Consider the following 12,362-nt stretch of genomic DNA (forward strand, 5'->3'; position numbering starts at 1 on the left):
GGCTCAGTCTTAAGAATGATGGAATGGCCATGGAAAGATGAGTTAGAGTGCCAGCTCTAGCCTCTGTGAGCACATGGTGTGGTCTGATGTAACACATTATATGCACTTAACCATCTACCAGTACGTGTTGCTGCTTCACTATAACCAAAATAGTTTTAATTCAGAGGTGGAGGGGAGAATTGTTATTCTCAATATTATATAACCAGCTTATTTTGCTTCCTTTCTCTGAAATGTTTAGTTCTGCTTGTGTAGAGGGATTAGTTTCCAAGGGAGGGATACTTTGAACAGAAAACCCAGTGGTTCCATTACACTGGCAGAGGCTACCACCTGGCAATTTTGTTGTCATGCCACTGAATCATCAGGACAAAAAGTGATTTATCTATATGATAATATGGTTTCAGCTGCAAAATATGGGCAAGAAAGATTGCATTTGGAACCCAGAAGATTCTCTGTGGCACCGCTGACTGCTTCCGTGCTGACTAGTGTATGTAGTGGGAAGCTGAAGCAACCCGAGGAAGGCAGGATCACTTAGGACTCTGGGCATTCAGGAATAAAGTTTTGGGTCATCCCATCAGGAAAAAAGCCTTAATCAGCTGACATACTGACTGACGGCAAAGAAAATCTCTTGGCCAATTATAGAAATGTGTAGATTACAGCAACAATGCAAATTTTTTCCTTGTTACTCTTATAATTGTTTCTATAATATCCAATTGTTTCTCTATTTTTTTCCTTTCTCTCTTTTTTATGCTATTTAATATAAGGAAAGTTAGTATTTTGGTTTAAAAGAAAACCTTTTTAGTTTAGTATTCTGATTCCTTTTGATTTTTTGATAATTTTCTACTGTTTTAAATAAGGAGATTTGATGGACATTAACTTTCCAATTTAATTTAGGTTCTAGAATATCCAGGGGGAAATGTGACCAACTAAGGAAATATTTGACATCAACCATTCATGAGTACTGTAACTAAGGGACTTAGTGTGATAGTGTCTTCATTTTCATGAGGAAGCATTGTATCGTGTTTGAGAAAAATATAATACTGTTATAGTAATTGAATCCAGGTAGAAAGGTGAGAATTAATGCTGAGCAGCAAAAGTGTGGGTGAGGCTGACCCTTTGGCCTTTGTGCGCTCATGTCATTCCGCCTTTCCCATTTTATTTTACAGCAGTGCAAAACGCACGTCTCACTGAGAAGGGAAAACTTGAAAAAAGACAGAGAGGAGAGGCTTGGGTCAGAGATATAAAAGGGGGATTTATCTGCTAATGGCTTATATTTGTTTACTTATTTAAAATGCAATTATGGAAATTTTCAAGCATTTTCAAATTAGAAAATATAATGAACACTATGTTCCTATTACCCAACTCTAACAATTATTAACACATGGCCAATCTTGTTCCATCTATACCTCCAAGTACTTAACACTTCCTTCAAAAATGATTTTGAAGATATTTAACACATCATTTTATCTGTAAATAATTCATTCTTTATCTCTGAAAGATAAGTACCCATAAAAATAGCACTTTTAGCATCTCTAAAATAACTAAGAAAATTCCTTAATACATCATATAGCCATACACTATGCACATTTCTGAGGTTATACATTTTTCAAAAGGATTTTACAATCCTTTTATCATAGGTTGTTTCTTTTTTATGGGGTAGAAGCCAAGCCCGTACATGGTAATTGATTTATTCATTTCTTAAATTTCTTTTAATATACAATTTACCTTTCCATCTCTAAATTTTTCCCTTGCAATTTGTGGTTGAAAAACAACTGGGTGATATGTTTCTCCACCTTGGATCTTGCTGATGGTATGTTTATAGTGTCATTTGACATGTTCTTCTCTTCCTTGTATTTCCTGTAACCTGGTAGTTAAATCTAATTTGAAGCTTTTTGTTATGTGATTAGTTTTGTATGGTGGTAAGAATAAGGACTCTTTCCAAGGTGGTATTTCAACCTCTAACTTCTATCAGGACATCTGGCTGTTTTTCTTTTGTGGTATTATTGGGCACTGATGACCACTGCCTTGATTCATTATTTCACTGAGATTTGAAAATTACAATATTCTAAATCCATCATCTCTTCCTTGTTAATTAGTTGGCAAAGATAGAAATTTGCCTTTATCTACTCTTTTAATAACCCTGTTGTACATATTAAACAGGGAAAGGAAGATAAATGCACAAGTTTTTCTCCTACCAAATTTTAAAATATTGAAGCTGTTCATAGAATCATCCAATGGTGACCATGTAACTTTTTTGAGTGTCATTATGAATTTGTGATTTTAAACACTTTATATATAGTTTCAACCATTACAGTTATTTTTCTTATTAATGCTCAATTTGTCCTATATCTGGCTATTAGGAGCTTGATCGGGTTGTCTCCTAAGACCTTCTGGCACAACATTGTCTTCTAGGCCTCCATGTTTTCTAGTATGACTAGATATTCCAGACATCGTATATCGATAGACCTGACATCAGGCATATAGCAAAGAGTAATGGCTCTTTTTATTAGGAATGGTACTTAGAGTCTCCAATTGTTTCTAGGCCTTTGCAGTGAAGGGATCCAGGAAAGCTCTAGATCTATGTATCTGTACCCATATCTATATCTATCTGTGATAAAGACTGAAACTCCTAATTCAAATTTGGAACTACAGAGCTTTTCTTAAGTTTATTGATCTTGCATTACAGATGGCATTTAACATGACACTGGATGAGACCCTCAATCATGTAAGTATAGAGAGGCAGAAAAGAAATTCTAAGGACTGAGCAAAGAAGACCTGAACCAAATGACCACTGAGGTAGGGGAAAAAAACCCAAGAGAGTGTGATGTTCTGAAAACCAAGTGAAGAATAAGTATCAGAGAAAGATACACTCCATGGTATACAATTCTGTTTATGGGGCAGTTAAAATGAGGTCTGATCACTAGAATTATTAATATGAAGATTTTTGATGTTGTTGATGAAAGTAATTGTGGTGGAACGGTGGAGGCAAAAGGCTGATCAGAGCTGATGGAAAAAGGACTGGAGAAGATGAACTAGAGACAAGCCGTAGACACTAAAACCTGACCTTTAGGAGCCTCAGCATTTGTACAGGTAAAAGACTGATAATATTATACAAATACACTTGTGGGTGGAGAGTAGATGTGCTGATGGCAGATGGTGAAATGTCTTTCCTGATTCTTTCTATTTCATCAGTGTATCCCCTTGGCAAAGTTAACAGCTGATAGGGTGGGAAAAAAAGTGGTGAAGGTTTGAGAAGTCATCAAAGCAAGAAGAAATGTGATTGGACCATTAAAAGGTAATATATTAACAACATCTCTAAGGCACAGTGAGAATAACAGTTATACATTTAAAATAGGACCCAATATCTTGTCCATGAGTTGTTCTCCAGCCATTTAAAACTATATATGCAATCACGGAGTGGATGGAGGGTTGGATTTAACCTAGGTGAGACTGACACCTAGAATAAGAAGCCAAAAAAGGACAGATTAATTGAGGGCATTTGGAAGGAAGGGATTGAAATGATTGTATAGAATTTTTAACTCTGGAAAGGAGGAAAATGAGACGATGACATGAGTGAGGGATCCTTGGATTATACCCACCCAACATCAAAGGATGCTGGAGGTGGGTATTGAAAGACAGGAGTTGGGGGTATATAAGGTATTGATTAAGAAGTAGGATTATTGAAGTTGAGATTATGAAAGATGTGCAAGATTTGATAATCTCCACATCCTAGTGCAGGGGTTGGCAAACTATAGCCTGGGTGCTAAATCTGACCAGTCACCCATTTTTGTAAATAGAGTTCTGTTGGAACATAGCAGCACTCAATCATTTATGAGTTGTTTATGGTTAATTTTGTAGTACAATGGCAGAGTTGAGTGGTTGTGACAGAGATTGTATGGCCCACAAACAGAATATTAACTATGTGACCATTCACAGAAAAGTTTGCTGACCCCTGGTCTGTAGTATGACAGTAGGAATGAGTGGCTGAGGGAGGGAGAAGGCTGGGTATGAGAAAGTCTAACGATCATGTCAAGTAAGTAGCATGTGCATTCAAAATAGTAATGTTAACTGTAAACAGTAGAGGTTAGGAAAGGAATCGTGTGAGAATGGGTGCGAGCAGGTTGGGAATAGAGCAAATTACGTTCTCGGGAGAATTGCATTTCTTGGTGAGAGAGAGTAGGCTCTTTGTAATTTTGACTGGTAAATACTGTCTGTCCTTAACCTATCAGTGGCCACCAATTAGACATATTGAAAAGTATAAGATCTATTAAAATATTTGCTCATTATTTCTGATGGCAGAAACTGGCTTGATTGCTAAAATAAGCCATCTTTCAGATTGTGGACACACTGTTGCCTCATTATTTTATTCACATCCTTTGTGTGTGTGTATGTGTGTGTGTAGGAAAAGGAGCTAATAGATATTGCTTAACCATCCTGATCATTATGTAAGCTGAAATTATATATGCAATGATGTTACCTTCCAGTCATTTAGTGCTTTTGAATATATGACACCAATTACACCTTAAAACAATCCTGTGAGTCTGTTTGTTTGTATGTTTGTTTAAAGGACTTAAAAATTCTGTTTTGCAGAAGAAGTGAAACTATGTAGAGTTAAGCAATTACCCTGGCCATAGTCATTTACGAATATGGTAGGTCTTGGATAATTCAGGCAGCAAATTCGTTTATCAATATAAATCAAATGTAAGCTAATTCTGCTCTAAATCCTCTATTTCTCATGGAAAAAGAATTGGTTAGAATTACAGAATTTTCCAGTGCAAGGAGTTCTCTTTCCCTAGAATTCAAATTAGGTAAAATAAATGACTGAATTCCAAAATGTCATTGTTTTTTTCTTTCTATTTTTAGACTCATAGAAACTGTGAATGTGAACAACTGATCATGTCTCTGAGAATCAATTGTTTCTGGAGAGAAGACTGCATATCTAGACCTAATATGCAGTCCCTGCTGATTCTAGAATCCCAATGGGAAAACCTTAAGCAAAGATTAGCCCAAGAGCCTTAAAAAAAAAAAAGGAAGGATCCCAGGGATGTCCTTCAGGAGCATTTGGCTTAAAAACTTCTTGGAAGGGCAGGAGGGATCTTTGTTACAGACTTCCGTCCCCTCCTCCTGCTTCTTTCCCCTTCCCTATGCCCCATGCAGAGATGTGTTTTCTGGGAATCAGCAAGTAAAATCACAAATGGGCTTTTCTTTTTTTCTTTCTCTCCCATAAAGAAAGCTTTATCACGTGTGGCCTTAAACTTGCAGCAAATTTGCAAAGAAATGGCTCAAAGGCTGCAGCTCTTTCTGTGCCCTGGGAGCTGAGATGCACGTCAGTGGCTTTGCCAGCGTGGCCAGTTCCCTGCAGACTGCCAGAGAAAAGGGGGAAGGAGGAGGAAAAGAGGAGAGACCGGCCGGGGGGAGACCAGGCCCCAGATCTTCGCCGTCCCCTTGTCTGCTCTGTCTGGTTCTGTGTCCACCCAGGCCCTGTCCACCGGGCAGAACTGCTCTCAGAAGTCACCTCGGGGCCCTTCCCACCTGAGAAGGGTGGTCCAGCCTCTTGCTGAACACTTTGAGCTCCACCTCCAGGTAAGGTAGAGTTTTCTTCTTTTGTGTTTTGTGACTCACATCTGATTCTCGCAGGACAGAGGTTAACAAAGCCTTAACATCTCCACCCCTTAGTGTTCAATCCCTAACACATCTCACTGCGAGGTGACGGGCCCCTTGTTGGGAGATGGAAATGGGAGAGGAGACTGGCTGAAGAAGTCAGAAAACCTCTGATCTGGAGTCACCTTTGACAAGTCACTTAACTTCCTGAGCGTATCGTTTTCTGTGAAATGGGCATTATAATCCTTAACTTGTGGGGCGTATTTTGAGGTTAAGAAATAATAGGATATAGATCACCTGGCATTTAAGTAGTTCTTAGGAAACCTGAATGTGACACAAATAATTACTTGAGTTGCGGGATCAACTTCCAGAGCAGCACGTGCTCCTTCTTAGGAAGTATCACACAGTGATTTTTTAGACTACCTGCAGGGTGGGATCCTGGTGTCTGGGGGAGAAGCTAATACAGGAAAGTTCATCCTGAGAAGTGGCTGTAAGAGGAGCGACGGGGAGTGCTGCCTGCACAGCTTCCTCTGGGGCTGCCTTGAGAGGCCGACTGCTGGGTAGGGTCTGTGCCAGTGGGTCCATGCCCGGAGGCGGAGGGCATCCGAGTGACCCGGATACAACCTTCCCAAGCCACTGGCGCGCTTTGAAAGGCTGAAGGGTTGACTCAAAATTATGTGAACAGAGGATTTTATTTTCTACGACTAGAATGAAGAAAAATGCCTTGGCCTGTTTTGCTTTGGCCTCCAGAATAAGTTTCCCTCCAACGCAAGGGTATTGGACGCAAACTTGACCCCAAAGTCTTGTCCTGGAGGATTCTATTCAAGTGGTAGGAGAACAATGTCGGATTTGCCAAATGCAAGTCCTTCCACAAAACCATGTGCCTGTTCTTACTTCTGCAGTGGCAAATGAAAGGGGAGAGAGAGCCTGCAGGCCCCAACAACTTTTCCATTCATGCCATAGAACTGCTTCCCCCACCTACCCCCCATTCATGGGCAATGGAAAGTTTGATGTTCCTAAAATGTAGTCTCCTTGCAAAATTATGTTTTCAGTAAAGCTATGCAGTGTTAATATCTTAAGCTGGATATCATTTTGCCCTAATGCAACATCCATTAGAATAACTTGTAGTTCTGTTTTTGTTATCCTGTCTGGATTCTAGTAAGAGCAATTTTGTGTAAATCCCTCCAAATAAAATAACTTGGTGCTTTTAGTGTCTCAAGTTTTTAATATAGTTTTCAAAGTGATTTTTTTTCCTCTTTAGTATAAGCATTCTAGGTGATCTTAATGCTTAAATCTTTTAGAGACAGATTTATTATAAGTGAGAGTATATTTTAGAATTAAGCAATTTGTATTTTCTGGTCACTGGCTTCATTATATGACTGACAGTAAATGATATGATATTTGAACTCCTAAAACAGCGGGTTAATTTGAATTATATAGTTTAATTCTTGGAAGAAGATTGCATTTTAGTAAACTTTATTGAATCCATATATATTTTTAAATCTTTCTAGCATATTTCTAGAAAAATTTCTTGCTTGGGGATATCAAGTTTTTAAAAATATTTTTTAATGTAAGAAGCATGTTCATTGTAGAAAAAAATAAAAAATTTCGATATACAAAAAATTTTTTAAATATCACCTGCAGTGCCGCCAACCAAAATAACCATCGTGTTTTTTAAAAATATTTTTAAAAGATACTTAGACTACATAAGTATTATTCAGAAAATATAGGGATTTCCATATGCCCCACTCCCCACAAATCCCACACCTCCCACATAAACAACATCCAATTCCATCTATAATACCAACTAAAACAATCAAATATTTAGGAATGAAATTAACCAAGGACATAAAGGACCTGTTTCAGAAAACTACAAAATATTGCTGAAAGAAACTGAAGCAGACTTAAAAAAATGGAAGGACATTCCACATTTGTGGATTGGAAAACTAAAGATCGTTTAGATGTCAATTCTACCAAAACTGATTTACAGATTCAATGCATTCTCAGTAAAATTCCCAAGCATCTTTTTTGCAGAAATGGAAAAGCAAACTATCAAATATATTTGGAAGGGTAAGGGGACCCAAATAGCCAAAAATGTCTCAAAAAAAGAAGAATGACTTTGGAGGACTCTCACTTCCTGACTTTAAAGCATATTACTTAGCTACAGTGGTAAAAACAGCATGGTACTGGCATAAAGTCAGACACATTAACCACTGAAACCAAATCAAGAACTCAGAAATAGACCCTCATATCTAAAGTCATTTTTGACATGGCAGTCAAGCCCTCCGACGTGGGCTAGAACAGTCTATTCAACAAATGGTGCTGGGAGAATTGGATAGCCATATCCAAAAGAAAGAAAGAGGACCCCTATCTCAAACCTTATACAAAAATTCACCCTAAATGTATCAAAGACCTAAATATAAAAGTGTCAACCATAAAATTTCTAGAAGAAAATGTAGGCAAACATCTTCAGGATCTTGTGGTAAGTGATAATTTCTTAGACCTTACACTCAAAGCACAAACAACAAAAGAAAAAATAAATAATTGGGACCTCCTCAAAATTAAATAATTTTGTACCTCAAAGGATTTTGTCAAAAGGGTGAAAAGGCAGCTGACTCAATGAGAGAAAATATTTGGCAATCACATATCCAATAAGGGTTTATTATCCATGATACATAAAGAAATCATACAACTTAACAATAAGAGACAAACTACTGGATTATGAAATGGGCAAAAGACTTGAAAAGACAATTGTCCAAAGAAGCACAAATGACGAAGCAACACGTGAAAAAATGTTCAACATCACTAGTGATTAGGGTAATACAAATCAAAAACTACAAGATATCATTTCACACCTACTAAAATGGCCACTATTGATAAGGTGGAAAACTACAAGTGTTGCACATCAGTAGTATATAGAAATGTTGGTGAAGATGTGGAGAGATAGGAATGCTTATTCACTCTTGGTGGGAATGTAGAATGGTGCAACCACTGTGGAGGATGATTTGGCAGCTCTTAAGGAAGCTGAATATAGGCTTGCTGTGTGATCCAGAAATACCACTACCAGGTATATACCCAGAAGAGCTGAGAGCAGTGACATGAGTAGACATCTGCACACTGATGTTCATGGTGGTGTCATTCATGATTGCCAAAAGTTGGAAACAACCCAGGTGTTCATAAATTGGTGACTGGATAAACAAACTGTGGTGTATACACACGACAGAATATTATGCAACAGTAAGAAGAAATGAAGTCATGAAGCACATGACAAGAAAGATGAACCTAGAGGACATTATGTTGAGTGAAACAATCCAGACATAAAAGGACAAATAATGTCTGATTGCACTATTATGAATTAAATGTATTGTGTAACCTCATAGTTAGAATATAGGTCACCCGAAAATAGAGTAAGGGTAGAGAAGGGACAGCTGAGGGTTTATCTGTGTAGAATCGGTAAAAAGGTTTTTTCTAAATCATGGGAAATGAACAGAAATGGTGAAAGCTCATCATAGTGTTTGTAACTAGCAGAGCTAATATATGGGTATAACTGGTTGAAAGGGTAAGTCTAAGGTCATGTATATTACTAAATGGAAAGCTACCAACTATAACATGGGACTGTATAACATAGTGACCCCTAATGTAAAATATGAATAAAGGTGATATTGCATATGTAAGATTGCTTTTACAACATTTAAATACAAATAAAATAGACGGAAACAGAAATAGCAGCTTTGTAAGTCGGGAAACATAGAGAGATTGAGAGGTGATGAGGTTTTTTTTGTTTTTGTCTTGTTTATTATTATTGGAATAATGAAAATGGTCTAAAAATAATTGAAGCGATGAATGCACAACTATGTGATTGCTTATACATTGTGGACAGAGTTATGCTTTATTAATATGTATCAATAAAATTGATTTGTTAAAAATAACGAGGTTTAGTAAACCTGAACCTGAATTCCATTGTGTAAAATCACGGTGATATGTTGGTAAGTAAAATAGTCCCAACTTTCTACCACAGAATATGAACATTGTATTCTTAACGTTATTTCTTTAGTAAATATAATAAAGAAGATCTCTCTATTAACAAAAAAATTGCATTATCTGATAATCATTGAGGTGATAAGAAATGTATTTTATTTTTAAATCCCATGATTTAGATTAGTTTATCAGGCAGGCACTGAAGTATGTGGAGTCTTAAAGAAATGGGACATAGGATATGTAAATACTGATGTGAACAAGGAAAAAATAAGGACAGAGTATGTGCCTCTGAACAGGGTTTAGTAGAGGGAGATAAGTGAGGAGAGGGTAGGAAATAAAGCAAGGTAGCAATGCTTTTGGGCAGGCAACAGACTGTACCTTTGCCTGAATTAAATCTACGCCTGCAGCGCACTACGTTACTTTCTTATTTGTCAGACTAAAATGATACACAAGCCAGCCTCCTTCTTTTCACCTTAGTTTAAGCTTTGCCTTTGGTTTCCAGACCTACAGGCACCACGAGGTGCCTGCACATATATATCTAGGTTGAGTGTCAACATTTTTTTTCCATTCTGCTAAGAAATTAGATTTAAAGGCTTAATTCTAATGAATCACTATTCAAATGATTGAATTCCTCATCTTTCTTTCCTGCTTACTTCTAGTTTAAGCTGGCAAGACCACAAAGTTAGCAAAACTCTGCTTCGTTATTGATTCCAAGGGCAACATTTAAATGTATTCTTTGCCATAAAAAGGTTTAAACTGGACAGCTTGAGAAAGAATGTGGGCTACAGAGTTCCCAGTAGCAGGACTAATTAATCAAATATCCTGGTAGATTTTAATTGAAAAATTCTGCCAATTTGCTGTGGTAACAAAAGGTAACTTCCTTTCAAAGTTACAACTATAGAATTGTGGTCTACTGTGAAATAAAATATTGAAGAAGTTTTGTGAATTAAAATAAATGATTTTTTTTTTTAACATTAGAAGTCTATTTTGACAGGTCAGAGTCAAGGAACATTTTCATAATGGACACTTCATCCAAAGAAAATACCCAGTTATTCTGCAAAAATTCAGTGCAACCTGTTAGAAGACCTTCCTTTAAAACAGAATATCCCTCATCAGAGGAAAAACAGCCTTGCTGTGGTGAGCTAAAGGTAAAATAACAAAGAATGAGTTGGAAAGCTCTTGGCTCGTCTCTAGATAATAATGTAGCTAGAAGTGAGGTTTTTTTTTTTCTTTTCCAAAAGTGATCTTAGGTGTGATTTATTTAAACCACACTTTGCTAAACAGTGAAAACAATCTCTGTCAGATCATGTAGATTAAACTACTAAATATTACTTTCCTGGGCTCCTTTTAATGCCCCTTCTAAAGAGAAAGAGAAAAACCTAACATTTACTGAACATCTGCCATGTGCGAGATATTGCTCTACGCAGAGTTACAACATTCAATTTATGAAACAACCATATTATTCCAATTTTATAAATGAGAAATTTGACTTTCATTGTTATTTTAGTTCCCTGCCTGCTAAATCAAACACCGTACAATGGGTTGGCTTAAACAATGGGAATGTATCAGCTGAGAGTTCTGAGGCTAGGACAAGTCCACAATCAAGGTGTCATAAAGGTGATGCATTCTCTGAGAAGACGGGGGTGTTCTGGGCTGGCCAGCAGTCCTTGGCTTTCCTGTCACATGACAGTGCACATGGCGGCTTCTCCTGGTTTCTCTCTTCCGGGTTCCCCTGATGCTCAGGTTCTGGCTGCTTCCTCTTGGCTCTTTCTCTCTTCTGACTTTCACTCCACTTATTAAAGACTCCACTCGTCCAGATTAAAGCCCAACCCAATTCATTTGAACCACATTTTACCTTGAAGAGAGCTTATTTACAATGGGTTTACTCTCAAAGGAACGGGTCACTTTAAAGAATGTATTTTTTTCTGGGGTACGTAGCTTCAAGCCACCACCATTGTTACACAGTGGCAGGGTTGCTTTCTCTGTGGTGCTCTGTGTGCCTCCAAGCTCCTGTTCTTTCTTTACGCCAAACATTCACTCAACGAATTATTATGTGTTTTTTTCATATAAATACTAGGCTGTCTTATGGCTACTTTATCACAGATCAAGGTCTCATAAAAGACATAAGCCAGGTATGAAAGAAGTGTTTTGCATTGAATAAGAATTTGAATTTGACTTTAACTTGAATATGAATTTCAGCATGAGGAATAGTAGTTCTACTTTTTCAGTGAATTATGTTCTCTGCTGCTAGTACACACACCGTCACTGGGAAACACGGAATCATGAGTGTTGGGCTATTATGAGATGCTAAGTGTTTGACATACGGTTGTCAGTAGTTTTATTTTCTTACCTATGAAAGGCTCCTTCTTCTTTGCCTCACTGCATCTTCTTTTCAAAGCAATGCTCCTTTGAATATCCTCTTCTGGACAAGGAATAATTGGAGGGGAGAAAAAAATGAAAGAAAGTCAAAAGAATTCTCTTCACGTTTTGAATGAAAAATCTATTTCCATGAGAATTTGAACTTTTGGGAGTTGTGTTAGTTAGCCAAAGGGGGACGGATGCAAAGTACCAGAACTCTGTTGGCTTTTATAAAAGGTATTTATTTGGGGTGAAAGCTTACAGTTACAAGGCCCTTAAGAGTCCAACTCAAGGTACCATATGAGGTACCTTGTCTGACCCAAAGTCTGGTGTCACCTGTTGAAGCAAAATGGTGGGCTGTGTCTATGAAGGTTCAGCCTTCCTCCTTTTTCTTAAGGCTCCGTGGGCCCAGCTCCTTCCAATCTCAG

The 12,362-nt window shown here is 37.5% G+C and overlaps 1 protein-coding gene across 6 annotated transcripts in view; it reads left to right on the forward strand.

The window, feature by feature from the left end:
• The first annotated feature begins 5,125 nt into the window (after positions 1-5,125).
• The window catches only part of SLCO1C1 (solute carrier organic anion transporter family member 1C1), a 68,170-nt gene continuing 60,933 nt past the window's right edge, over positions 5,126-12,362 (forward strand). For 2 of the 6 annotated variants that reach the window (XM_058282867.2, XM_023583028.3), the window contains exons 1-2: positions 5,159-5,580; positions 10,571-10,724. In XM_058282867.2, coding sequence (XP_058138850.1) covers positions 10,596-10,724 — 129 coding nt within the window. In that variant the 5' untranslated portion in view covers positions 5,159-5,580; positions 10,571-10,595. Of the gene's footprint in view, positions 5,581-10,570; positions 10,725-12,362 lie in introns of all 6 variants that reach the window. The other 4 variants (XM_004473229.4, XM_023583029.3, XM_071210208.1 and 1 more) reach the window with 4 other exon arrangements.

The sequence above is a fragment of the Dasypus novemcinctus genome, chromosome 20 (genome assembly GCF_030445035.2).
Source record: "Dasypus novemcinctus isolate mDasNov1 chromosome 20, mDasNov1.1.hap2, whole genome shotgun sequence".
In the NCBI taxonomy this organism is placed as follows: domain Eukaryota; kingdom Metazoa; phylum Chordata; class Mammalia; order Cingulata; family Dasypodidae; genus Dasypus; species Dasypus novemcinctus.